Source organism: Lytechinus variegatus, chromosome 3, assembly GCF_018143015.1.
Source record: "Lytechinus variegatus isolate NC3 chromosome 3, Lvar_3.0, whole genome shotgun sequence".
Lineage (NCBI taxonomy): Eukaryota > Metazoa > Echinodermata > Echinoidea > Temnopleuroida > Toxopneustidae > Lytechinus > Lytechinus variegatus.
Genome location: NC_054742.1, coordinates 36,241,178 through 36,268,111, shown reverse-complemented (window position 1 = coordinate 36,268,111; position 26,934 = coordinate 36,241,178). Strand labels below are relative to the sequence as shown.

Here is a 26,934-nt window from a genome sequence, read left to right as displayed (position 1 = left end):
TAAGGATAGTATGGGGTTAAGGAAATGCAGTGTACCATCACAAAAGTGAAGGATTCACTGTCCAGAGTCTAGCCAAAGTATAAAGATAGACTTATCGGGCTCACTACAAAAATCAAATACGCTCTTCAATTGTGGTTACATGCGTGTTATTAATATGCAGTTCCCAAGTATCATTGTTCCTAACATGTTGTCAGTTCCTTGAGATTTCTTGATGCACACCCCTGTCAAAAAAAAAGAGAAAAAAAGGAAAGGGGGTGCAGTCAGTTGAATTTTCACTTTCTAACTGTTATTGTAGTCTTGCTGTAATTTTTAATGAGAATCCATGTGGGATGATTATGCAGTCTTTGCCTGTCAAATGGATGTTTGTGTTTTCAAATTCTATTTAAATTTAATGACATCATGCTGAAATCATAAATAAAAATGGAATTATCAGATAAAGAGAGTTATAAGCATGTGCAGCCTTGAAAAGTGAAGGACACCCCTGCCCCTGTATGAAGTCTACAGTACGTGTATCCATTACATTTGAAGACTATAGCAATTCACATTATGGAGTAAATTGCTTTTTCCAAGAGAAAAGTTTAATTCAAAAAATGAGCATCTGATGTAATAAAAAAATGCCCTGTGGCTGTAAAAATGATTCAATTTATCTTCAAAGATTGAAATGTATTGGCATACATCCAAAGTTACTTATACATTTGTACATATACATGGGGAATCGGAAACCCACAGTTCGAATTATTATTTGTGTATTTGTGTGTTTGTGTATTGATAAGTGAATTTTCAGACCTTGGGAGCGTTTCATCACCATTATATCCGATATGCTGTCAGATCCGACAACATTTCTTGATTCTAATTTGCTGAGAGCCACTGTTACTGTAGTAACTGTTGGATAAAACGTCTGATAAGTCCTTTCATGAAACGTTCCCCAAGTGTATGTATGTATTATTATACATCTCTGCATTGCTTGCCTGCAGTGTAATGTGTCTGCTATTAAAACATGACTTTATTCACATTCTTCATTAATGTAAAATAAAGGCCTTCTTGTACACCTTTGCAAATCACTGATCAGTGAACAGAATATCTTTTAATGAACAATTTCTGTTGAAGGTATAATAAAAACCATTTTCAATTTATTGAGAAAATGACATTTCATTAATCTGTCACCTTAGGATACAGCAAAGCTCTCATATGATGTCATAAATCAAATAATCATAACTTTTAATAATTTTTTTTATTCTTTGATGGATTTTCCTCAAAACTTTACCAATATATATTTTTTCTGATATTTTTATAACAAACTTTTTGTTAGGGTGAACTTCTACTAATGTGTCCAAGGTTCAATGTAGACCTGAAATGTATCTGTTAAAAGGATTTAGTTATTCCATCAAATGAGCTTCATTAGACAATATGTGACAACAGTAATTACATTTGAAATTCATGCCATGGAAAGCCTGATCCCTCAATTTAGACATGTATGAAAGATCGATTGCCTGTGGAACAATACCTTTAGGCTTATAGGCTATAGATCGAATTCCAATTTGTTTGAAGGAGAGGGTTGTTTTTCCAGCTCAGTGTATTGCATTATGAATATGAATTATTATTGGGTATAGATTGGAATTTGATTACCAAACAGTCCATGAGTATGCCTTTTGTTGACATAATGAGTCCTGTTTTGGGTGGTTTGTTGACAGACATATTTCATGCATTAGTGAGTGCAGTGCGAAGGCTACAATGAATGCCAGGGTCTCTGCATGGTGTGACTGTATTGGCCAGTAGAGGGGGTGTATATTGGAGAACAATATCATGTGACTTCCCTATTTTCTGGGGGTTGAATTTATTTCTGAAGATAAATAGGATTGTTTGATGAGTCAACTATCCTCATGAACATGTAGGTCTACATCAAAGTAAACATGCATTCTGCTGAAAATCACAGCTCATTGAGAAAGGTTTACTCCACTTTATCACCTCAATATAAATTGTTGGAAGTACATGACATGCCTACATGTAGGTCTATAAAAAGGTGAGACTCTTCATCCCATGCTTAAGTGGTTTAAAAGGTGTTCCCGTTATTATCTTCATGTAGGCCTACACGTAAGGATTTTGTGGAAAGGGCAAGGTGGAATAGTTTTGATGTCAATTTAACAATCTAAAATGTAATTGAGCAATATTTTTTCAATGTTATACTGAGGGTTAAAGACTGGTGATTTGTGAATTAAGTTATGATATACAGGTTTTCTTTGATTTCTTTATATGAACAGATAGAGCTCAATATTTGTGGGGTTTTTTTTTTTGGGGGGGGGGGGTTAGTTGGCATGACTGTTATTTTGTTTGAGTGTTCTCTATATCAAGCATAAAATACATGTTTGGGAAATAAATGATTTTCTATTTCTTGGTATTTTCAAACCATTCGTATGGAGATAGACAGAAGTTTTATGTTGGAGATAAAGGATCATAGGTAGTGCCTTTTTTTGCTGAAATTGTATGGACTGTTTGCAGTATGTTATTGTCCAAGCCTGTCTGAGAAAATTTGATATGTTGAATAGTTGCACCTTTCTGGGTTGTGTTTGCAGTCATTGGAAGCCAGTGGACAGTTCAAACATTACTGTATTTGCTGGATGTCTATTACTTGTCTGTTGTTAATTTAAAAGGTCAATTTGTAGGAGCCCCCCCCCATGGGCATTTTGCGATAAAGGAAGCGTGAATTCTCTTGGATAATGGTTAGTTCCCAAATGATCAGAAATATTGTTTTAGGCTTTAATAGATTTGATTCACGATTTAGTTGTTTAAGATTTCACAATGATACAGGCCTAAATATATTACATGTATGTTTGATGTGTTTTTTTTTTCTTGTTATGTAAATGATTGTTATTCTGACTACAAATTAATGTGTGTTATTTATCTTTTCTGTTTTTAATTTGATATTACAGAATCGTGGAGGAAATGTAGATGTGAGATGGGAGAAGGATACAGTCTCTATCAGACGGGTGAGTACTAAAGGATGGAGGGAAATAGGGGATGTGAAATTTAGGAAGTGAATAGGAATGAAAGTGAATGAACATAGAAAAGAGAAGGTGTATGGTAGCATGAGGAGAAGAGAATGGAAAGGGATGTGGCCTGTTGTTACAGATCTATAGGACAGGAGATTGGATTCAGGGTCCGTGAATTTCTTCATGAATTATCTTGTGATTGCTTGTTTGTCATTGGATGTATGCCTTCATACAATGCTTCAACAAGAGATAAAGAGATAATAAGTTTTGTATATCTGTAAATTACCATGTAAAGTGCATTAAAAAAATGTATAATGATCAAAACAAAGCTGGCAATATATCAGATACTTTCAGATTTCATCACGGCAGAATACATGTTATTTTAAGGGGCATTAACAAACACACCTAATGTATACATTGCAGGTGATAAAGTCCATTTGAATAATTTCAGTTCCAACCTTTCATTGGTTTTAAAGGGCAATATTTTCATATGTGATGTAAACAGTTCTTAAAGTCAGCTGGTTTAAAATCAAAACAGAAACCCGAGAATTGGTCTTGACATGATTGTAGTAATGCATGGACTATGCTTCCCACTCCCAACTGTGATGATAACGAGAGACAGAAAGGCATAGCTGTACCATTGCCTTGTACAGAATAACCCTTCATCATTTTGAGGTGGAATAGCTATTAGTCTTTTGAAGTTGACTTCGTTTTCATTGATGATGTAATCGTCAACAATGTTTACTCTTATTTTGATATTGTAAATGTTTCATCTAGGCCTAGATATATTTTTTAGACAGGCCTTGGTACATAGGCCTACATGATAGGTATTTGACAGGGACTGTCCATGAGCAAAACAATAGGCTAACATATTGGCTAGGACTTTTAATTTGTGACTCGTACTAAGAAAGATCGAGGAGAATATTTGAAATGGAAAATTATGTAGGTAGAATTTTATTGTAGCAATGTCAATTAGTCATTTTTTTTTCTCTGCAGGGAAAGTCTTTTATAAAATCATTATTGAGAATATACCTGTATTCTAGTAGGTATTGTGGATAATGTTTCAAAGTTTGTAAAGAAAAGTGACTGAAAATCTAAAATGAAACCGCATTTCTTATGGAAGAGTCACCTTCATAAATATAGGGCCTGTACTATTTTCATGGGAGACTATATGACCTGCATCCTTACCAACCATCCTCCCTGTAGTGCAAAGGTCAAGGGTGATTTGACCTTCAGTCATAACTATGGTAGGGTTCATGTCTAGAGTAGAAACCAAATATGTCTTCTGGAATTTAACAAGGTAATGAGAGAAAAGTACTAAAGAAATATAGAGATAGGAGGAATACTTTGGAAAAGGCATGTATTTCTACCCAATTGCTCTCGGCCCCTCTGACTTTGACTTTACCTCTCCTTCCTGCCCTGTTTTCTATTCAATCCCAGTCCCATAGCGTTTTAGTCCAGCGTAGGAAGTTTATACTTTTCCATTATACTCTAACTTGTCATGCTATCACACAAGTTGTTCATTGCAACTAGTGAGATTATCATACCCGGTGGGCAATAGAGGCTTTTATGAGGAGGAATATACAACAGCTATGTTTAAAATGGTACTCTCAAGTTAGTATTAACTTTAGAAATACATTGCTAGTGCTACTCCATTTAAAGATTTGATTCATCCTCACATTCCATTTTACAATTCTTCTCTAGGTGTCTACATACATGCTTGCGTAGCAATTTTTCTGTAAATCTTACTTGTGCACCCTACCACTTTCAACCTAATCCACCAAATATCTCATTGTTTAGCTGGGATATTAACTGAAATCACAATGTCAGTCACCTAGGTTGTTTATCTTTCATGACCTTATGATGATCCCATATTTTCACCTTTGAAATAAGAAGTATAACCATGCAGTGTGACGGTCATGTCTAGTTCAATGATGGGTTGTTGTCATCAGCTGTGAACGAGTGTGCTTACTACTAAATATTTCCTTTGCCAAAATGCATAAAAAAGATGAAAATGCCAGTGACAAAAAGCAAGCTGAATAGTAAATATTTGTAATTGTTAAAGGATGCTCCTGGCATCTTGTGACCTGGTCCCGTCCTCAAAACTATTGATGATCATCAATGCAGTACCTGCATATTGAATAGCAATCTTTGAATCCTAGGCATACTTTAACTGTCAACCCACCTAGTTTAGTTGTGATTAATTGTAAGCAAAAGATGATAATTTGTTCTCTAGTTCATACAGAGTTGAGTTGTTATGACAGGTATTTTATTCCATAAACATTTGCAATTTAGAAGAGAAGATAAGAGAATAAATTCTGGTCTTATCAATCTAGCAGACAAATTGACTTAAAATATGTTATATCAAAGTATATAGAGATGTATTGATGTTTGCATTTATTTTTCTTTTATTTGTATTAAAGCATTGACATGAAAATTGCAGGTAGTGCATAATTTTCCTTTCAATTGCATATGATTGTCCACAGCAAAGGCCTGTAGACATGGATGTACTTTTAAAAGTTTTTGTAAAAGATGTACAGTGTATATCGCAATACATGTGTCATGTGAAATCAAAGCTCAAATGGTATTTATATTGCTCTCTCGCGTAGAGTACATGTATTTACCTGCCCTATGTGCATGTAGGTCAGTATGATCAAGTTATTCAGTGCAATTAGGCTTATATTTTATTCTTGAGTGAATATCGAACAAAACTCTTTACAAAAGTTTGATGAATAGGGAACGGGTGTTTCTGAAAGAACATGGCCTTGGCCACCTTGACCGGTCAACATAATCTTTAAACTATTCTGCCCATTCTTTTCAGGTTTCCCCCCCCCCCCCAGTGCTGATAAGAAAAAATTATGTTTGCAATTTTACATGTGTTTTATATAGCCTTATAGACCTAGGCCTACATAGTAGTGTCATCACAATTTGCCAAGTATTTCAATCCTGAATATGTTTAGAAGATTAAGGTGTAGCTAAAAGTTGAATTGTGTTCTTGTTGGGAATGAGGGAATTTTCATTGATCATCTGTAAAGATAAGGCCTAGGCCTAGACAAATGTAGGCCTATACCCCTTACCTTTTAATCCAGTCACATTCGGGTCTTGTCTTTTCTTTCCTTGCCTTATTATAGGCACTGAGAATGGGGAAAGGAATTTCATTTGCTTTTGCCTTTGTACATGTATTCATACAATATGATTGGCCAGGATCAAAGTGCGTCATATTCAGAGTTCTTGTTATTAATGAAAAGTCTAAGAGTGAACTTCATGAAACCAGTATTTATTACACTCATGCATCACACTTCAAGTTCAACTTTTCCATCGTTCTCTTTCTTTTCAGGCCCAGGGTATAGGGTTCGGGATTGCAGTGAGCGGTGGTCGGGATAACCCACATTTCCAGAGTGGAGAGACCTCCATCGTTGTGTCAGATGTTGCACCCAATGGTCCTGCTGAGGGCTTGCTCAAGTAAGTCCCCTTTCATCACCTTCATGTCCTGCCATTGATATCCAATGAACTTTTGCAGGAGAACCTAGTTATGAAGGACACCTGCCCACAGGCAGGTTTGCACCAAAACAGAGATTTTTTGTCTGAAAGTCTGAAACCAATGCAATATATTTTCAAATTATTTGGTGTGAATAATAGCAAGATAATCTTTCATTCCACTCATGATTTCTTCCTAATTGTAATGAATTTTAAGATGTAAACGATATTTTTACACATTTCAGATTTCATAATGTTTTTTTGTGGTCAAATAAAGGCACATGCATAGAAAATTATTTTTTTTTCTAAAAAAAGTACCAACATGAATGAAACATCATGCTCAAATATGGAAAATATAATTTTTCTTTGCACTTGACTTTTATCCAGTTTTAAAGAGAATTCTGTGACTGTATTTTTTTTTCTTCCTTCAATAGCCTATATGATATGAATATGCTATGAAAGCCTCAAACCATGAACAAACCCGGAGAATAGTGGCTCAAAATTTCAATCACATCTTTCATTGTTTTGTTCTTGTATATTTGCAGAAAGAATGATCGTATCCTATCTATAAATGGAGCCCCCATGGAAAATGTGTATCATCAATATGCACTTGATTCTCTAAGACGAGGTGGAGAAGTTGCCACTATTGTAAGTGTCAGTCATTTTCTCTTTGACGTCAAATACACATTTGTGTGACACTCTATTTTTATTGTTCAATGACTCACATGCTATTACTTATTAAATCACTTTACGACTTTTATGTGGAACTTTGTCCATTAGGTTTAATAATGAAAGTATACGTGCTATGCGTGATAATATCTATCCTATCCTCCCAGGGAGCTTCATAATCAGACGTCACTTAGTAAGATATCCAATGATTATAAAAGGGAAGACATCAGCAGTCTTCATTTTGCTTCCTAATATGAGCTTGTGTATAAATTGAAATGCATGTTTTTAGCTCATCCGGCCCGAAGGGCAAGATGAGCTTATGCCGTGCCGTGGCATCAGTCGTCCGTCGTCTGTCGTCCGTCCACAATTTCAAAATGCTACTACTTCGCCATTTTAAGTCCGATTTCAATTCTGTTTGCTTTATATGATAGCACTAGGTAGGGGATTCAAAACTTCTAAACAGAATTATGAAATTCATTAAATATGCTAATTTATGCGCATTTTTCAAAATTCACCAAAAATGCTTCTTCATTTTTTGACTGATTTTGAATTTTTTGCTTCCATCTGGTAGAGCTTCATGAGGTTCACCAAACTTCTACACAGAATTTTGAAATTTTGACCAGAACAATTTTTATGCTAATTTATGCGAAATTGATTTATGCAAATTTTGAAAAATTCACATAAAATGCTTCTTTATTTGTTGACCGATTTTGATTTTTTTTCTTCCATCTGGTAGAGCCTCAAGAGGTTCACCAATCTTTAACACAGAATTTTGAAATTTTGACTAGAACAATTTTTATGTTAATTTATGCAAAATTAATTTATGCAAATTTTTAAAAATTCACATAAAATGCTTTTTCTTCTTTAATTGTTGACCGATTTTAACTTTTTTTCTTCTTCAATCTTGTAGAACTTTATGAGGTTCAAACTTCTACACAGAATTACAAAAAAATGTTTTTTCTTAACTTCATTTGTTGATCAATTTCAATTTTGTTTGATATATATAATAGCTCGAGGTGGTGATACAAAATTTCAACATAGAATTTTGAAACTCATTAAATATGCTAATTTATTCATATATTTTCAAAACTCACAAAAATTACTTATTTATTTGTTGATTGACTGGTTATTTTTGTTCCATCTGAGAGCTACAATAGGTTCAAGGTTCTACACAGAGTTAAGAAACTTTGACTAGATAATTAGTAATACATAATTCATATGAAATTTATTCATAGATCACAAAAAAATGCTTCTATGTCATTTCTTCATCAATTTCAATTCTATATCCTCAATTTATGTCACCAATATAATTCACTACAGTGTCAACTGGGCTGAAATTAAAATTGTGTTAAATTTTGTTGCGAAATGCCGGATGAGCTCCACATCATTGATGTACTAGTTTTTTCTTTTGTAAGGCAAAATCAATTCACATTTGTTATCAAAGCTTCATGTTTATCTTTTTCAGTTGTCAAGTGTGTATATGTTTGCGGTTCTATATTCAGTAAAGTATTAAATAGTTCAAGTCAGGATCATTTGCAAGGGGCAAATCTACTTTTGTTTCCATTGGAGCATAAGTTTTTTTCTACTGCTAATCATTTGCTTAAAAAATGATAATTTTGTCACATTTGACAGCAGTCTTCTAGTTAACATATTTGGAGCTTAATGCTAAATTATTAGATGTGTCCTAATTAACTTCATTAATTGAATGATTAATGTTTTATTGAATATCAACAGAAGGGATGACTTGGTTATCTGTGTAGTACATGCATGGGCTCTTTATTCGGCTACAAGTTTATCTGCAACATGCTTTAGGGGGATTTAACCCTACATCTATGTATAAATATTATAATATTTTTGCTATTTGTATTGTTTATTTGATTGAATAAACGAAGCAAGCCCCAATGAAAAATGGATAACAGAACAAAACCCATTACCTTTTCATGATTTATAGTCTTGATCTTGAAACCCCTGCATTTGGTTCACAATAATGATATGCCAAAGTTATATAGCATAATTTACAAATTAACATCTAGCCTTAAAAAATAAGCAGGAATATGCGACTGATTAGCCAAAGCTGGTAGAATTAAGTAAAGAGGGAAGACTTTGGGTTATTTTACATGGTTATTTGTTGACTATACCTTGTAAGCTATTCTAATCTTTTCTTGTAATTGTCTTTCAAATTTTCATTCACAGACATTTAAACGCAAGGTCACAGGACCCCCTCGTATTTCAGACACACAGCTCGATGGCCCTGACAATAGGCAATCCATAAGACTTTCAAAAAGCAGGAGTGAGAGCTATGGGATACGACTTGGGTATAAACTATTTGTTGATAGTCTCAATGAATATGGTGTTGCAGCAGCCTTGGGTCTCAGGAAAGGAGATGAAATCATTAGGGTGAGTAGAAACATTTTCACAAACTTAAAGTAATTTATCATTATTATCTATATGGAGTGTATTAGCGATGCAGCAAAAGCGCATGTTTTGTTCTGCATTTGATTGCCTGTTCAATATAAGAGCGTATTCCAAAAAGGACTGAAATCCGACGAATATCCCTTTGGCTTCTGTACAGAACTTGCTGTTCAATATGAGACCGTATTGAAGAGTCTAGTGCGCATCTGCAAATGCGTAAAATGTACACTGCGTACAACAATTTATGTATTGCGATGCGCAGCACAGACTCGATGACGTCATGATAAACTACATGTAGGTCACATTTCTACGATCAAATTTGTTCCTCTGAAGTGAGGCCATAGTAACTAATTGTGGTGACATATGACTTGCTCAATCATTTTTTTTGGGGGGAGGGTAGATAGATAATAATAATTATATTGGATGGCTTTATTTCATGGAATACTAGACATATTCCACTTGTTAGGCCAATATTCCACTCATCTGTGATTCGTGGAATATTTTCCCAAACTCTTGGAATTTTTCTGGTATTCTTTCTTAACCATCCAATATAATATGACTATTCATATTAAATGAACCCACTCATATTATTATCTGAGGATGGTAGTAGGCATACAGGCTGTAGTTCATACAGGCTGTAGTTTAATTTGATTCCATTTACAAAATGCATAAACAAGCATCATACAAAGCATTTTCACATTACAGTACAAGTCAAGGTATAACATATAATGGAAATTTATCAAGGGAAGTATATTTGAGTAGTGAAAAATATGAGTCAAGTTTTTTTTAATGATATACATGTAAGTCTGTTTCAACTTTCAACGGCTGTTAGATTTTTTGGACGAAATTAATGCTCTTCATTTCCTCATTTTCTAGAAGAACTTCTCAAATATATCCCTAAAAACCAACCCCCCAAAATGCCTAAAACATTTTGTGTTGATGTAAATTGTTGCACATATCAATATGTTTGCATGGTCTCATTTAGACCTTTCACCTCTATTTACTTTTTAAATGCAATCACATGTGAATCGCATTCCTCACAAGCAGGAAAAGTATATTGTCTTATACCTTGGTAGTATATCAAATGGAAATTAATTGGAGATGAGCCTTTTTTTTACCAACTTCATTGATGTGTTCAATATGTCTTGAGACGATACTGCCCCAATATATATGTTAATCCTGTAATGAATTAGTGGAATTTCAAACAGCAAGTACTCATTATTTGTATCAATTACATGATTTTATTTTAGTGTAAATAAAGGAGGAATTCAAAGATATACTGCAAAGATCATTCATGATGTGTTTGTATATTGGTGATTTCAGATAAACAATACCCCAGTGGAGCAGGTCAGTTTGGCCGATGCTCATGCAATCATTGAACGGTCAAGAGATGGTATGGACCTAGACATCACCAGACCCATTGCTGCAGACAAGGTGTCTATAGCAAGTTCTATAGAGGCATACAATGCTCCTCCTCTTCTAGCAGCAGTACCATCAGGAGGAGGAGCACCACCCAGACCACCTCCACCTGATGAAGAGGATGAATATGGTAAGATTGATTGATTCACAGTAAGTATGGGGGCAGAAGAGGTCCTGGATGCCTAACATGAATTCTCTTGCCTTTATTTAGATTAATTTCATGAATACAGTAGCAAAGCTCTAAATGTTTCAGTAAATTTGATTACAAATAATAAAGTGATGGCATTATTCATAGTTTGCACTATTCCTGCAATGGTTAGCATGCTGTTATAATGTTTCAATTTTTCTACCGTGAGAAGAGTAACCTTTTCCCTGCAACATTAGACTACTATTATCAGCTCTGACTCAGATCTGTTGATTATGGTAAACGTAGACACTCCGCACAAACTAAAGGAATAGCGCCTCTATTCATTTTATTTATCAACTACATATTTGTTCTAATCCTTATATCTACACTTTAATAATCACAGATTTTGTAAACGTTTATCATTCATATTATATTTCATGAAGCAATTTTCAAAATTAATCATTTTATTTTTGGCCTTGGCAACCAACTGTGGATATCATAATGCACAGGAAACATTTAATTTGAGGACCAACCCCTCATTTCATGTGTAATATCATTGCTGAAACATATTTTGTGACATTGGAGAATCTGCCATGGACATCTATTAAAGAGATGACTTGATTGAAGTTTCAAATACACAAATAAGATTAGGAAATGGGATCATGACATCAGCTCAATCATTTCTTTCTTCATTACTTGCATGCAATATTCTGTTGTTTGGAAATAAATTTAATACATAACTGAGTTTTTGTCTCACCCTGCATAGCAGAGTGAGACTATAGGCGCCGCTTTTCCGACGGCGGCAGCATCAACATCAAATCTTAACCTAAGGTTAAGTTTTTGAAATGACATCATAACTTAAAAAGTATATGGACCTAGTTCATGAAACTTGGCCATAAGGTTAATCAAGTATTTTTGAACATCTTGCCCGAGTTTCATGTCACATGACCAAGGTCAAAGGTCATTTAGGGTCAATGAACTTTGGCCGAATTGGGGGTATTTGTTGAATTACCATCATAACTTTGAAAGTATATTGGTCTAGTTTATAAAACTTGGACATAAGAGTAATCAAGTATCACTGAACATCCTGTGCGCATTTAAGGTCAATGAACTTTGGCCGAATGGGGGTATCTGTTGAATTACCATCATGACTTAAAGGGGAATCCAGCCTTGGCCATAAAATGTTGTGTTGGGAAGAAGAAAAATGAATTAAACAGAATGGCGAAAGTTTAAAAGAAATCGGACAAGCGATAAGAAAGTTATAGCTGCTTTAAAATTGAGATCACTAATAGTATGTAGATTTCAAATTGGCAACTGGGTAAGTAAATTATGACAAGGGGCAAGGACAACTTCCCCCCCCCCCCCCCCCCCGTAGGCCATGTACTTTATTATCAGGGATTTGTGGTTTTCTCCTAAGTACCCATTCCCCTGGGGCAGTAATCTAAATATAATCCTGGTAGTATATTGTTTTATGTCCTCATGAAAGAAAAATATAATTTGAAATAAAACTTTAGGGAAAAATGACATTTTAGCCATAATATGTATTGGAGTACATGGAAGAGTAGTCCTTGCCTTACATCACTATGACATCCCATATGCGGCCAATTTGAAGTCTCCATGGGTATAGTGATTACCAATATTTACAACTTTTAAAAATTCATAACTTTCCTGTTTGTCCAATATTGTTCAAACTTTCACCTATTAACTTGTCTGATTTTTCTTTTTCTTATAAAAACAAGTCTTTATTTGGGTTGGATTCCCCTTTAACTTGGACATAAGAGTAATCAAGTATCACTGAATATCCTGTGCGAGTTTCAGGTCACATGATCAAGGTCAAGGGTCATGTAAGGTCAATGAACTTTGGCCACATTGGGGGTATTCGTTGAATTACCATCATATCTCTTTAAGTGTATTGGTCTATTTCATAAGACATGGAAATAAGAGTAACCAAGTATCACTGAACATCTTGTGCGAGTTATAGTAGTTTTCTGCTGCTATATTGAATTGTGTGATGCAGGTGAGACCGCCAGAGGCATTCCACTTATAAAAGATTAATTCAGCTGCTCAACGGGGCCATTTTATACATTCTGACTTTGTAGCTTTTCCATTTTATTAATTGTCATGGGAAACCTTTGTATTTAATTGCTCCTGTGTCATGTTACCATGATAATTTTACCTTTTGATATATCTTATTATTAGACATATATATCTCCCTTTATATTTTTTGATATAGTTCCTCCTCCCCCAAGACCACCCAGTCCAGGCCAAGATGATTTCAGAGATGGGTAAGTCATCTGCAATACATGTTCTGCCATTTTCTTTTTTCTAATGTATGATATATCATTATGAAAAGTGTATTCAAGTTTGTACTCCATTGTGTATGCAAATTATGCACAACTTCTAAGATACTTTTTAATGATACTTTGATATGTAGCACATTTCTGTGTGTTGTGTTGTACTGTATTTGCCAACCAGTTGTTTGACCATGCAAAGATACCTGTAAGTGAACATGCCATTCAAAAATCTACAAAAGAAGAGCATAATGTGTCAGTTAGCTACACCATATCTAATGAATCTAATAAACCTCTATCCTTCCCAGTATTCCAGTTGACCCGGAAGGAGATGCTCATATGGTCAGCTTTAATAAGGGAGGTAGTGTTGGCATCAAACTTATTGGAGGTAATGAGGTTGGAATCTATGTAGCTGGTATCAAACCAGGGAGCCCAGCAGAGAATTCTGGTGTAGCCATCGCAGACAGGATCACATGTGTGAGTGTCTCTTACCCTCATTTTTGTGTTGAATTTGTGCAAATTCTATTGTCAGATTTTAATTGATATTGTAAATGTGTGTTAATATCTTGGAGAGAATAACATGGGGGCTCAGGGCAATTTTGCCTCCAAAATGCTCAAACAATTAAGCCCTAGAAAATAAAGAGCCCCAGAAAATTCCCATTCATTTCAGTTTTATAGCTTATACAATGTTCTAGATTTCGGCAGTAGTGTGTCATCAAATGTAGCTCCTGGAGATGAAGAATGTTATATTGAACAACATATCTATCCCAAAATTTCTGATGCCAGGAAGTCAAGTCATGATGATTCTGTTCTATGTGGTTGAAGGTATTAATAGTCTTGCATTCCCTCCACAGGTAAATGATGAAATCTATCTCCAAGGTTTGACAAAGGAAGAGGTGGCTCTTCTTCTTCTCACATTACCTGATTTCATCAAGTTAGAAGTCAGACACAGCAGATCAGGTGAGCCATCAAAGGTTGGACCAAAGCCCCGGGGTTCAAATCCCTTGGGAGAATTTAAAAACTATCTAGATTTGTATTTGAAATCTTCATAAACTACACACCAAGGCAAAGATCTGATAGGCTGTCTCTAAATTAGACTCAACGCAAGTATCAACTGAAATATGTATAATGCCAAACAAGGCGGCCATTTTTTGTGATTCTTTAATAGTCGATAATAAGTTCTATGAAACATGGCAGTGTTTTGGAAGAATTGAGTATTGTTGAAGTATTTAGTATATTTGAATTTTAGTTTTCACCTTAACCAGTTTTGTATCACTTTTCATTGTTCAGCTTTTAGAAAGGTCATGGAATCTGGGAGAGGAGACAAGTTCTACATCAAGTAAGAATCTTTCTTATCTGAGAGGGAATAATTATTGATCTTCTGACTCTCTACTTTGCCATTCTGAAGATTTTTTTTTACCAAATTGGTAGCCACTTTGTGAAATTAAATTAGGTTACAATATAACAGTATTGCATGCAGTTGGTACAATAAAATATCTGAGAGGAAGGAAAATCATTGTCTGTTTCATCTATTTTTTGTAGTATATTTCGGAATTTAATTCATTTCATGAATTAATTACTGATTATATTTATATTTCTTGAGGTGTATGTAAAAAAAGGTGTAATTGTATTGAGAATTATAACTGGTTTGTTCTCGTTCAATTTCATTTTTTTTTTAATTCTAGTGACAAGTTAAATTTTTGCTTTTGATATGAGCGGATTTACTTTTTGAGGGCTAACATTCCTGTTTAATTTGTTATCCATAATTAAGGTCTTCTCTTTATCCTGTATTTTTTCTAGAGCACATTTTGCTTATGAGAACCCAGTAGGTGAGGAGTTAAAGTTCCCTCGTGGAACAGTCTTCAGAACAGTTGACACATTCCCTGAGGGTGCAATGGGTTACTGGTATGCAATCAGATTAGATAGAAATAACATTGCAACAGAGAGAGGTCTCATTCCAAACAATAGCAGGTAAATATGACAGTAGATTGATAAAGGCTCTGTCGAATCGTTCTGTGCAAGCCTTGCATGCAACTTGTGGGTAAATTTTTGCTTCCCGCAAGGCGCCCACAGGTAGCCTGCATTGACAGATATTTTGTATCACACACAGTTGCCTCAGGAGCACACGCAAGTCTGATTTGCATGAAGAAAAGGTTTTAACATTCTCAAATTTGGTTGCAAGTGAGTTGCGGGTAATCAGCCTCAACTCACCTGCAATGCTTGCACGGAACAATGTGACAGAGTCTTAGCGTCATACCTGGGGGGCTGTTTCATGAAGCTGTTTGTAAATTAAGAGCGACTTTAAGAATGACTGGTGAACCTTTCTTATGCACTAAACCATTGCAAATAGTGTATACCATTTACCAAAAGAAAGGGCCACCAGTTGTTCTTAAAGTTGTTCTCATCTTAAGAACAGCTTTATGAAACACCCACCAGCTCTTCCTCATCCCTTTCTATTCCTCCTTCATATTATCATTTCTTTTGTTTCTTCTCTTAATTTTCAAATATTTCTTTTTCTTCATTTTCTCCCTCTTCTTTCTACCTTCCTTTTTTTAATAATTCTAATAGCCATTGGAAAGACATATGATTGCATTAATCTTTCCACCAAATTAGAATTCAAATTAATTGAGCTGAGTCTACAGTTTGTTCAGTATTGATGCATGTAAGAATGCTGTTTTCATTCCGGTAGGGAAAGATTAATGGGGACTGCTAACTATGTAACTGCTAGAATTTTTTTTTTTCAGAATTGTCATTGATTTTGTTTCATTTTGAATATTATGTTATTTCAACTTCAATTAATTTCATTTGAAATCATTGACCATGCATATCTACTGAAATTTGGTCATTCAAAACCTATTTAATATGAATAAACAATTTATTGCCTGGAATAACTGCAATTGGAAAATGCAACTAATAGTTGCAGTTGGAAAGAAGAACTATCGTTATTTGCAATCATCATTGATGTTTTTTCTGTTTTGTTTTTACATAGAGCAACTCAGAGTAACATGGCGCAGCAGTCTGTAGAGACTGTCAAACTTCTCAACACAAGTGGTACTAGGAAAGAATTTTTCAAGAGGAGGGGTAATAGAGCCAGCATGAGGAAGCTCAAGAACTCGGCCGTACGCATTGAAATTGAGGATGAATATGATGAGGTTGTCTTTGGTAAGCAAGAATTCTTTCCAACAAACTGTCATTTTGAAAATTATATAGGGAATGTCATATGCTTTGAACTAAAAAAAGAAGACTTCTTTCTTGTAGTTTTATTTGTAATTCCTAGAATTGGACAGTCTGTCTTATTTTTGAAATTTTCATGTGAGTAATACAAACATATGACAGTGATGACAGAGAAAAAGAAATAAACTTGTTCAATAAAATTTATATATCTTGCCTTATAGGTACACATTAACACCAGATTTATATTCCAAATAATAAAGCAGTACACTACATCTCTGTGATTGTTCAAACATCAGTTTTCCAAGATACACTGTATTTCCTTTTCTTTTCTTTCCAGCTGGAACTCCGGGTAAATTCCCTGCCTATGAGAGGGTCACTTTGGGAACAGGTAAGAGTAAACTGATTTTATTGCATTCAGAGAGGGCAGTATGAGAATGTGACAAGCCTCATGGTTTAGATAATAGGGCACCACTATCCCACCGCTGACACCAGAAATAACCGATAGTCTAATCTTATTGAGTTTATTACCTGTAGATTGTCCGCATTGCTTGAAGAGATGCTGAGAATGAATTTGTCTATCAAAAGAGCAAGTGTAATTGCATTTAACTTTATTCTCTCAAAGATGCATAGTTAGAATTTGGAAGGGGGGGGGGGTGAGATAGGGTTAGGTCCAAACCATGTGCTGGTCAAAAATTGAAGTAAGAATTAAGTTACTTTAGTAAATTGACAATGATGTCTAGAGGCTTTGCCAAAGAACAATATGGAAATATGTGAGCTTGACTTGCATAGGATTACATTATTACATGTACATTTGAAATTGTTCTAGAGATGGATTGTATTTAATGTGAATTTAAAATTTTCTTTTATCCACAGTTGGTTTTGTCAGGCCTGTTGTCATTTTTGGACCTTTAGCAGACATTGCCCGAGACCATCTCAAGGGTGCCCTGCCTGATAAATTTGAGAATCCACGTAAGTAGACCATATTTTCAGGTATGTGTGTGTCTTGCAATACGTAGTTGTTTTGAGAGAAGTCCATGGGCTTTAATATTATTCATGCCCTATATTCATCCATATTGTTATGCATTGTAAATTGCATATTTACAGAGTGCTTTTTAAAAATATTCTGAATATTAAAATGCTTTATACATAATGATTTTTAAATTTTCTATCAAGCTTGGTGTCATTGTGATACTGAATAATTTTGTAAGCCATGCGTACCAGGGTCAAATCTACCAAACTTCATCTCTTGTAAATTCAAGATTAATAAAATGTTGACATTCTATCAATTTTTGTCTCACCTGCATAGCAGAGTGAGACTATAGGCGCCGCTTTTCCGACGGCGACGGCGGCGGCGGTGGCGGTGGCGGCGGCGGCGGCGTCAACATCAAATCTTAACCTGAGGTTAAGTTTTTGAAATGACATCATAACTTAGAAAGTATATGGACCTAGTTCATGAAACTTGGCCATAAGGTTAATCAAGTATTACTGAACATCCTATTAGAGTTTCATGTCACATGACCAAGGTCAAAGGTCATTTAGGGTCAATGAACTTAGACCATGTTGGAGGAATCAACATCGAAATCTTAACCTGAGGTTAAGTTTTTGAAATGTCATCATAACTTAGAAAATATATGGACCTAGTTCATGAAACTTGGACATAAGGTTAATCAAGTATCACTGAACATCCTGCATGAGTTTCACGTCACATGACCAAGGTCAAAGGTCATTTAGGGTCAATGAACTTTGGCCGAATTGGGGGTATCTGTTGAATTCCCATCATAACTTTGAAAGTTTATGGATCTGATTCATGAAACTTGTAAATAATAGTAACCAAGCATCACTGAACATTTTGTGCAAGTTTCAGGTCTCATGATTAAGGTCAAAGGTCATTTAGGGTCAATGAACTTTGGCCGAATTGTGGGTATCTGTTGAATTACCATCATAACTTTGAAAGTTTATTGATCTAGTTCATTAAACTTGGACATTAAAGTAATCAAGTATCACTGAACATCCTGTGCGCGTTTCAGGTCACATGACCAAGGTCAAAGGTCAATGAACTTTGGCCGAATTGGGTTATCTGTTGAATTACCATCATAACTTTGAAAGTTTATGGATCTGATTCATGAAACTTGTACATAAGAGTAATCAAGTATCACTGAACATCCTGTGCGAGTTTCAGGTCACATGATCAAGGTCAAAGGTCATGTAAGGTCATTGAACTTTGGCCATGTTGGGTTTTTTTGTTGAATAACCATCATATCTCTGTAAGTTTATTGGTCTAGTTCATAAAAAGTGGACATAAGAGTAACCATGTATCACTAAACATCTTGTGCGAGTTAGAGTAGTTTTAAAAGTCAGCACTGCTGCTATATTGAACTGCGTGATGCAGGTGAGACGGCCAGAGGCATTCCACTTGTTGTTTGATTGTCTTGCAGTCACAGAACACACTTTTGACAGGCATCCAGGTGAACAACTGAAGATAAATCCACAAGGCATGGTTAAGATTGGTTCAATCAAAGACATCATTGACAAGGTACGTAGCAGAAATCTAGCAATGCTAATTCCCCAGTTGGTTGATGAAATATAGTGGCCCGTATTCTGAAGTCGGGTTTAAGTTAAACTCGGGTTTAAAGTTGTGGTTTAAGTATGGATGGCCAATTGTTACATAAATCACTAACAGTAGAGATATCATATTTCAGCTCATTTGGCTCTTAGATCATTCATTATTATCTAGGAAGTATAAATAGATGATTGTCTTCACCATCAATAAATCAGGAAAGAGCAGAATAAACATCAGAAATGTACAACTTAATAAAAAAATTTGATACTTTTGGCTTCCCATACTTAAACCACAACTTTAAACCAGAGTTTAAGTTAAACCTGACTGCAGAATACAGGCCAATATTTTTCAAATGTTATAATCCACTTTTAAACACCCTTAACCCTGCATAATCCATTTATTCCAGTATTCCTGTATCCTTGACTGTTCTTGTCAAAGAAAATGAATGGAATTATACAGTAATGTGAGCACTCATTTACCAATTTCATAATTTCAATGGTACACAGGTGAAAGTAACATCAGGGCTTAAAATTGCAAAGCATTTGCATTTGTTGACTCAAAAGTGGAATGGCTCTAATTAATGCTGGGAAGTACCATCAGTGAAGTTTCTGTTGGAATTTGATATCTTGAAATTACAAGATGTCAAGTTTGGCAGACAATACTGATGCTTAGATACTGGTAATAACACATCTAAGTGATAACAAGCATATCAGCAGTTCTCATATAGTGCAAAAGAATATATATGTTTGTTTAATAGTTCAAGTGCATTATTATTATACAAATAGCGAATAGGCATGAGTGCGATGGTGCGAGATTTCGCATGAGGTGAAAGAAAGATGCTCTATTCAACGAGGCGTTAGCCGAGTTGAATAGAGCGTTTTTTTCTTTCACCGAATGCGAAATCTCGCACCATTGCACGAATAAGAATATTCGCTATTTGTGTTGTACAACGCCTCGGAATCTAGCGAAAATATGAAAAAACACAAGAGTTTTTCCCTCCAGTAATCTATGAAAAGGGAGCAAAAATATTGAAAGCAAAAAGCAAAATCCCAAAAGCCGGGCCCACAAGCGCACATGATCTTGGACATCATTGCGCATTTAGCCAGCGGGCTGTACGCGCATTGTTACCTTATTCAATGAAATCGCATTGTGACGTCACCTCCTAAAGCCGTGCAATGGTACATTTTGGACGGTACATTTTGGATGGTACATCTTGTGTGCGACGGTACGAATGTGTGACATTCAGCCTCCCATTTGATCACGTACAACAAGCTAAGTAGGCGTTGTACAATACATATTATTTATGCCAAAGTTACCCTAAAGTTTAATGTGTGTTATTCTCAACAGAGCACTGGTGGTCTTCATGGATGATGTGACTTAGTCATATTCTCATCACTATTATTCCTCTTGAATCCCAGATACTGTCATTAATCCACTCTTTCCTTACAGGGTAAACATTGTCTGCTTGATGTGACACCATTCGCTGTGGAGCAACTGAACCTGATGCAGTACTACCCCATTGTTATCTTCTTGAATGCTGATTCTCGTTCCATGGTCAAGGAGATCAGAGGACAATACATGAGTCCTGAACAGAACAAGGGTTCCAAGAAGCTCTACAAGACTAGTCTGGTCCTCAAGAAGGCCTTTGCACATCTCTTTACAGGTAGGAAATCAGTGCAGTCTCATCTGCTATACTGTACATGACTTTCATATTCAGTTCTTGTTTATATTCTTAAGCACAAATTAATTAATTCATAGAGATACAAGGTCATCAAATGATAATTTGAAAGCTGGGATAAATATTGTAGTGATGAGACTGTTATTGTTTTCAGGAATAGAATGTCAAACTATGTTCATTCTTGTTTTGAGTGATTAGAAGAACATTATCAGGTTCAGAAAAAGAGAATTGAACCTTTTCCAAGATCAAGTTTGGTTTTAAAGAAAGTCTGATAACTTTCCCCCTTTTTATGAGGGGGGGGGGGGGGTAACCACCACACAGTTTTTATATGTACCAAAAGTAATGATTGTGTTCCACTCTTTATGTGAATTGAATGATATCGTGTTCACAAGTCAGTACTTTTTCTTTGTTTTTCAGCGAAAAAAAAGAAGATAGGGCATTAATTAATTTAGAATAATGATTTTATATGACTGTGCTTTAATTATTTTCATAGTTAGAATGATAATTGTTAGATTGATTCTAGTTTGGGAATAGTTACTCAATGATGAACTAGGAATGTTGTCAGCTTTGACTAGTTGTTATTCTTGGTTTATAGAGAAGCACTGACTGGTCACCCACTTTGGTGAATATCAATGAATAAAACTTGTCAATACTGTCGATTTTCAAGAATAACTTCCCTGTTTGCATACTTTTTTAGGATTTATAATTTGTTATATGTCTCGACAATATCACCTTAGAATTTTTACTGACCTAGCTTCACTGTGATTCTCACTCTGATTGGAACCAGTGGCCTGTAACACAAAGTTTAGCAATGATCGTTGAACATTTTTTCTGTGATTGATTCCATTTACTACATTGTACAATAAATCGTAAGAATCAAATGCATGATTCATCGCAAACCTTTGAGTTACAGGATCCAGGTATTCTCATCTTTCACCAATGATGAATCTTGCAAGTATTGTTGATGACATATTTCTATGACCTATCCCTATTTCAGCAATGATTCCTCTGACCACTGATGAAGCATGGCTCCAGAATGTCAAAGATGCTATTAGGATACAACAGAGGAAAGAAATCTGGATGTCAGAGACCAAGGTATATGTCACAAATTTGCTGGTATAACCTTTTCTCTTCCATGTTCAATTTCACTGATTTTTTCCTAAAATATTTAAATCTTCAATAATGTGATATCAAGTATCAAGCACAGTTGATAATATGCAGTTATAGTAGCTGCGCTATATAAATGGAACATATTATAATTGTTGTTGTTGTTCTTATGATTAATATGACATAATTCATTATGGTTACTGATAAAGACACATTACTGTTACCATCTTAAATGAGAAGATTCAGTAGAATCTATTTCTCAGTATTGGATAATTTCAAATCCCTCTTTTTCCACAGTATGAGGAGCCTGAGGCAGATGAGAGTCATCTACCTCTGGTGGGCCCTATTATCCTGCCAGCTGACTATGATACCGATGCTGAATCCATCATGCCTGACTCCCATGGCAATAGTACCATCGACTCTGACATTGAACAACTGTCTCCAACAGTCACTGCAAACACTTCAGCCACCCCTGGTGCTGCCTCGGAGAGCTCATTCAATTTCAATGAGAAAGAAGTGAAAGCTGTAAGTATTATTTTATTGATGATTGCCACTTTCTGCCCAGGTGAATTAATTACCTTCCTGTATTTCTTGATGTTTTTCTGCTCACTTCAACATTATTCTTTTTAACCATAAACTTAAAATAAACATAAAGTGAGATCTTGGATTTAATAGAAATCATATATGATTTGATGATTTCTAATCACTGTGGAATACATCTATTTGTTATGTTCTATTTTTCAGAGCCTTCCCAAGACAGATCCTCCTCCCAAGAGATATTCATCAGATGAGGAAGAATATCCATCAAGTTTTGACCGCAGACGCAAATCTCGATCCCGTTCCAAGAAGAAGGAGAGTATCTGGTCATCTCTCAGACGGAGCATGTCCCGCTCTCGCTCCCGATCTCGGGATAGGAGAGAGGAAGCGAGGGAGATAGAAAGGGAGGAAGCTGAAGAGGCGCGGAGAGAGCAGGAAAGAGAAGAGAGGGAAAGGATGAGGGAAGAGGAGAGGAACAAGCGAAATACTTTAGAACGTGAGAGGATGGAGATGTCATTTGAGCCTGAGGAGCGTCCTTCAAAGAAAGACCAACAGCGTCGCCGAGATGAGGCCAGGGAGATTGCAGAGGAAGCCCTTAACTCGAGGGGCAAGTCACAAGGTCAGGAAGATCTGAGTGCTCTTAGCGATACAATCAACCTTAGCACCCTTGCTGATGAGTTCAAGTCCTTTGGTATTGGTGGTGATGTAAGTGTCAATGGTCACATGGAGCCAGAGCCGCAACATATCCATGCCTCGCTGGATGTAGAGGTGGAGTCAGCTCCTCCATCAGCATTCAGACCACAACCGCAACCCAGGGAATCCAAGGCCAAACCTATCCAACCTGTAGTCTCAATGGTTCAACATTCAGCACCCATCGAGACAGACCTTGATGCTATTGATCCTCCTACAGATGACTTTGACCTGTTGCCTCCAGCACCAAAAACCCCAGTCCTAGAGACAACATTTGGGCCAGAAGATGATGACGACAGCGATGATGATGAGGGTCCACCTCCCCCTGCAAGAATGGGTTAGTGTATAACAATTTTATTCTAATGAAACTGTCAATATGGGATCATTGCTTGTATTATGTGTGATATACATTTCCATTATATATTTCGTTCACATGAATGATACCAATTTCATAAGTCAATGCCATATATAAATTATTGACAAGTCCAAAATAGTACAAGTTATTCCCAGTGAATACACTTTCATTTCTCATTAATAATTGTAAAAAGGAATACTTTCAATGTGCATGCATGTAACTATCTCATTTACTATTTATTTCTCGAATCAAATGTTTAATTGTATTATTTATTTTATCTTGTACATACATTGTAACCATTGCAATTCAGTTTTTGGACTGCGAGAATGGTTATTTTCAATAAAATCCTTCAATCAATCAATCACATGAAATTTTTGTACTAATAAACTCCAATGGTGATGTATATTTTGATATGCATTTGTGTAGCAGTAAAGAAGAAAACAGAATAAATCGGAAATGGGAGTGTAGAAATAATTTTGCAATTTTTTTAAATAACTAACGTACATGAAAGCAATTATCCAAAATTATTGTATAGAACTTGAATTGCATTTAGTAATTTTTTTCTTCAGGGTTGATGTATCTATAATTGAAAATAGTTTTGTAAAAATAACTGCACAAGGTTTGTCAATGCTCGTCTTTTTTGCTGCAAACCTCATTTGGTACTTGTAACTTCTTTTGAAATATTCTTTCAGAACCAGCTCCAACAGAGACTCGTCCAGCAGAGCCAGCATCTCGTCCCAGGAGAGTAACTCCAATGCAAACCCCAGAAAGTCGTTCTGAACCATCTCGCCCCAGGAGGACACCAAATACCTCAATATCCAAGCCTGAGGTTCGTCCTGAAGAATTGTCTTTTTCAGCAGAAGTTTCACGACCATCAGCAGAAAAATCACGACCAAAGAGGGTGCCGATATCTCGTCCATCCGAGCCTGCTGTTGATATTTCTGCTCCCAGCTGGGAGATCCCAGAATTTCAGGAACCAACACAGTCATTGCCCCCTGCACGACCTCCACCTCCCCCACCAGAAGAAGAAGAGTTACCACCACCTAAACCAGAGCTACCCCCACCCAAACCAGAGCTACCCCCTCCAAAACCAGTAGAGCCTGTATACAGTCAGGTACAAAAGAGCAAACCCAGTCCACGTGCTAGTCCTCTAGGTTGGGACCACAGTGAGGTACAGAAGAGTAAGCCAAGTCCTAGGGCTAGTCCAAGAGGATGGGACTTACCTGCAAAGGTAGAGCCCCCACCACCTGCTAAGCCTGCTTTCCAGACCTCAACACCAGCCACCAGCAGTCCAAAATGGGAGAGGAAAGCAGAACCAGACGTGCAGACTATAAAAGTTGGGTCGGGATATGTTAATGCTGAGGTCAAGACAGTAGACCTTGGCGGTGATAAGTCAGAGGATGAGGTGTCCGCCGATGCATACCGTAACCAGCTTGCAAAAATGGCCAATATGATCAAGCGAAGCGATAGCCCACGTGGTTGGTCAAGCGCTACCAAATCGGCTTCTCAAATCCGGCCAGTTAGAGCACCCAAACCACCAACAACGGGACAGACTGGAAATGCCTACTTGGACAGTAAAAAGGCAAGGGAGAATTTCTTTAATACTCCTTCAGAGATTAATGCCCCACCCAGAGCTCCTGGATCCCCTTATGACAAGGAATCTTACAAGGCACATAAGGAGAGAACCAAGAAGAGATCACAGTCTCCAGGAAGGCAGTACCAGGAGCGGACAGGAATCTACCCACCACAGAACAGCTATGACAAGAAGAAACCATTATTCAAACCCATCCCAGTAGAGTAAGTATAAATTCATATATCTTTTTCACAAAATTTGATTATAAGAATTGATCAAGAGTAGCTTGAAAGACATTTACTTGAAGGAAAAAAGAAAGATGTAGCTTTGTTGTAGATTACTAGTCATTGTTTTACAGGTAGTTTCGTATATATGTATATGCCAGTTGTATGGTTTGTAATTGATTCCCCAATTTGGACTGCATGTATTTCTACCTGTAGGTTCCATTTCTATAATTAAAAATAAGGACCTCATTTTCAAGATAAAATTACTTGAGTTTGAAATCTGACCCTCATTTCTGCTTTTTCTTATGCAGTGAGGTAGCCTTGAGATCTGATGAGGGCCAAGAGGTTGTGGATACAGTCAGAGGAACCTTTGATGGCAATGGTGGTGTCCTTGATTCCCCTTCTACTGGAGTGAGCATCCACATCCCTAAGGGTGCAATCCCTGATGGATACAGCCAGGAACTCTACTTCAAGGTCTGCAGAGATAACAGTATGCTGCCTCCACTGGACAAAAACAAAGGTAGGCTACACTAACATCTACTCCTTTCAAAGAGATTTTGCCTGCCATTGTTGACAGGATATAGTCATGTAGTATCGAAATTCTTTGTTCAGTCATTGGTTAATCTGAAGAGTGGGAAATCCTGTATTTGAAGAAGTTATAGATAAAAGCAACCTTTTGATTACTTATTTCATGTATTATGTGCTTTGTACTAGGTAGTTATATATTCTCATCTTTCATTGCAGATTATATATAAATGTAACTTATTTATAATTTATGCATACTCCCATACCATTCTACAAGACAGTACCAGGGAAAAAAGGCATTTATGGTTCAAAGTGTTATGAAAAAAGTAATGAAAACAACAGATTTACTTTAATAGTTAATAGTTCTAGGATATTTGGTGTGGGTTTGTATGTAATTATTGATTTTTTTTGCATTTTTCTTGTGTGATGAGTAATCATTTCAAGAAAAGTAATGAGTGTGTCACTATTCTTTCTTTAGGAGAGACGCTACTGAGCCCTCTGGTGATGTGCGGCCCCCATGGTCTCAAGTTCATGAAACCTGTGGAGTTGAAGTTGCCTCACTCTGCATCCAACACCCAAGAAGGTTGGGAATTTAACCTCAAGTCTAGTGATGCAGGACAAGGTTAGACGTCAATGTCAACCCTATCCCCATCAATAACTTCCCTTCTTTCATAACTTCACACATCTATTGTGGTGTACCAAAGTGCTGATTTCACCATTGTCCATTGCTTTTGGTCATGTAACACAACAATTTTGCAATCAATTGCAAAATAGGAGTGGCCAATCAGGATTTTATTCCGTGTTGTACATTTTGTAGAAAAGACTAACCAGTGACTAATCACAACTGTCTTTACAAATTAATGATTGATCAAAAGTTGACCAAGGCCTTGGTTTCTAACAAAAGTTTATGGACAAGGTTTGATATTGATGTGCTCTAGAATTTGGTACATCTATTGGCATGTTTGTATTGTGCTATTATTCTAAATGGGTGGTTTAGGACCAGCACATTGACATAGTCACCTGAGGGTATTTCATAAAGCTGTAAATTACACTCTACTATGCATGACTGGTGTATGTTCGTAGGCACCAAAACAGATTCTCAAAGCATCTTGATTCATCTGGATTCAAC

General features: G+C 36.1%; 1 protein-coding gene across 3 annotated transcripts in view; it reads left to right on the top strand.

Moving 5' to 3' along the window:
* LOC121410894 (tight junction protein ZO-2-like) overlaps window positions 1-26,934 on the top strand; it is a 79,332-nt gene that overhangs the window by 44,645 nt on the left and 7,753 nt on the right. For 2 of the 3 annotated variants that reach the window (XM_041603263.1, XM_041603262.1), the window contains exons 4-24: window positions 2,928-2,984; window positions 6,325-6,449; window positions 7,010-7,112; window positions 9,327-9,530; window positions 10,869-11,094; window positions 13,325-13,376; window positions 13,691-13,859; window positions 14,237-14,342; window positions 14,673-14,721; window positions 15,183-15,353; window positions 16,372-16,544; window positions 16,894-16,944; window positions 17,430-17,525; window positions 18,992-19,089; window positions 20,566-20,779; window positions 21,792-21,889; window positions 22,199-22,426; window positions 22,646-23,465; window positions 24,176-25,280; window positions 25,592-25,800; window positions 26,284-26,427. In XM_041603263.1, coding sequence (XP_041459197.1) covers window positions 2,928-2,984; window positions 6,325-6,449; window positions 7,010-7,112; window positions 9,327-9,530; window positions 10,869-11,094; window positions 13,325-13,376; window positions 13,691-13,859; window positions 14,237-14,342; window positions 14,673-14,721; window positions 15,183-15,353; window positions 16,372-16,544; window positions 16,894-16,944; window positions 17,430-17,525; window positions 18,992-19,089; window positions 20,566-20,779; window positions 21,792-21,889; window positions 22,199-22,426; window positions 22,646-23,465; window positions 24,176-25,280; window positions 25,592-25,800; window positions 26,284-26,427 — 4,498 coding nt within the window. The remainder of the gene's footprint in view (window positions 1-2,927; window positions 2,985-6,324; window positions 6,450-7,009; window positions 7,113-9,326; window positions 9,531-10,868; window positions 11,095-13,324; window positions 13,377-13,690; window positions 13,860-14,236; window positions 14,343-14,672; window positions 14,722-15,182; window positions 15,354-16,371; window positions 16,545-16,893; window positions 16,945-17,429; window positions 17,526-18,991; window positions 19,090-20,565; window positions 20,780-21,791; window positions 21,890-22,198; window positions 22,427-22,645; window positions 23,466-24,175; window positions 25,281-25,591; window positions 25,801-26,283; window positions 26,428-26,934) is intronic. The other variant, XM_041603264.1, reaches the window with a different exon arrangement.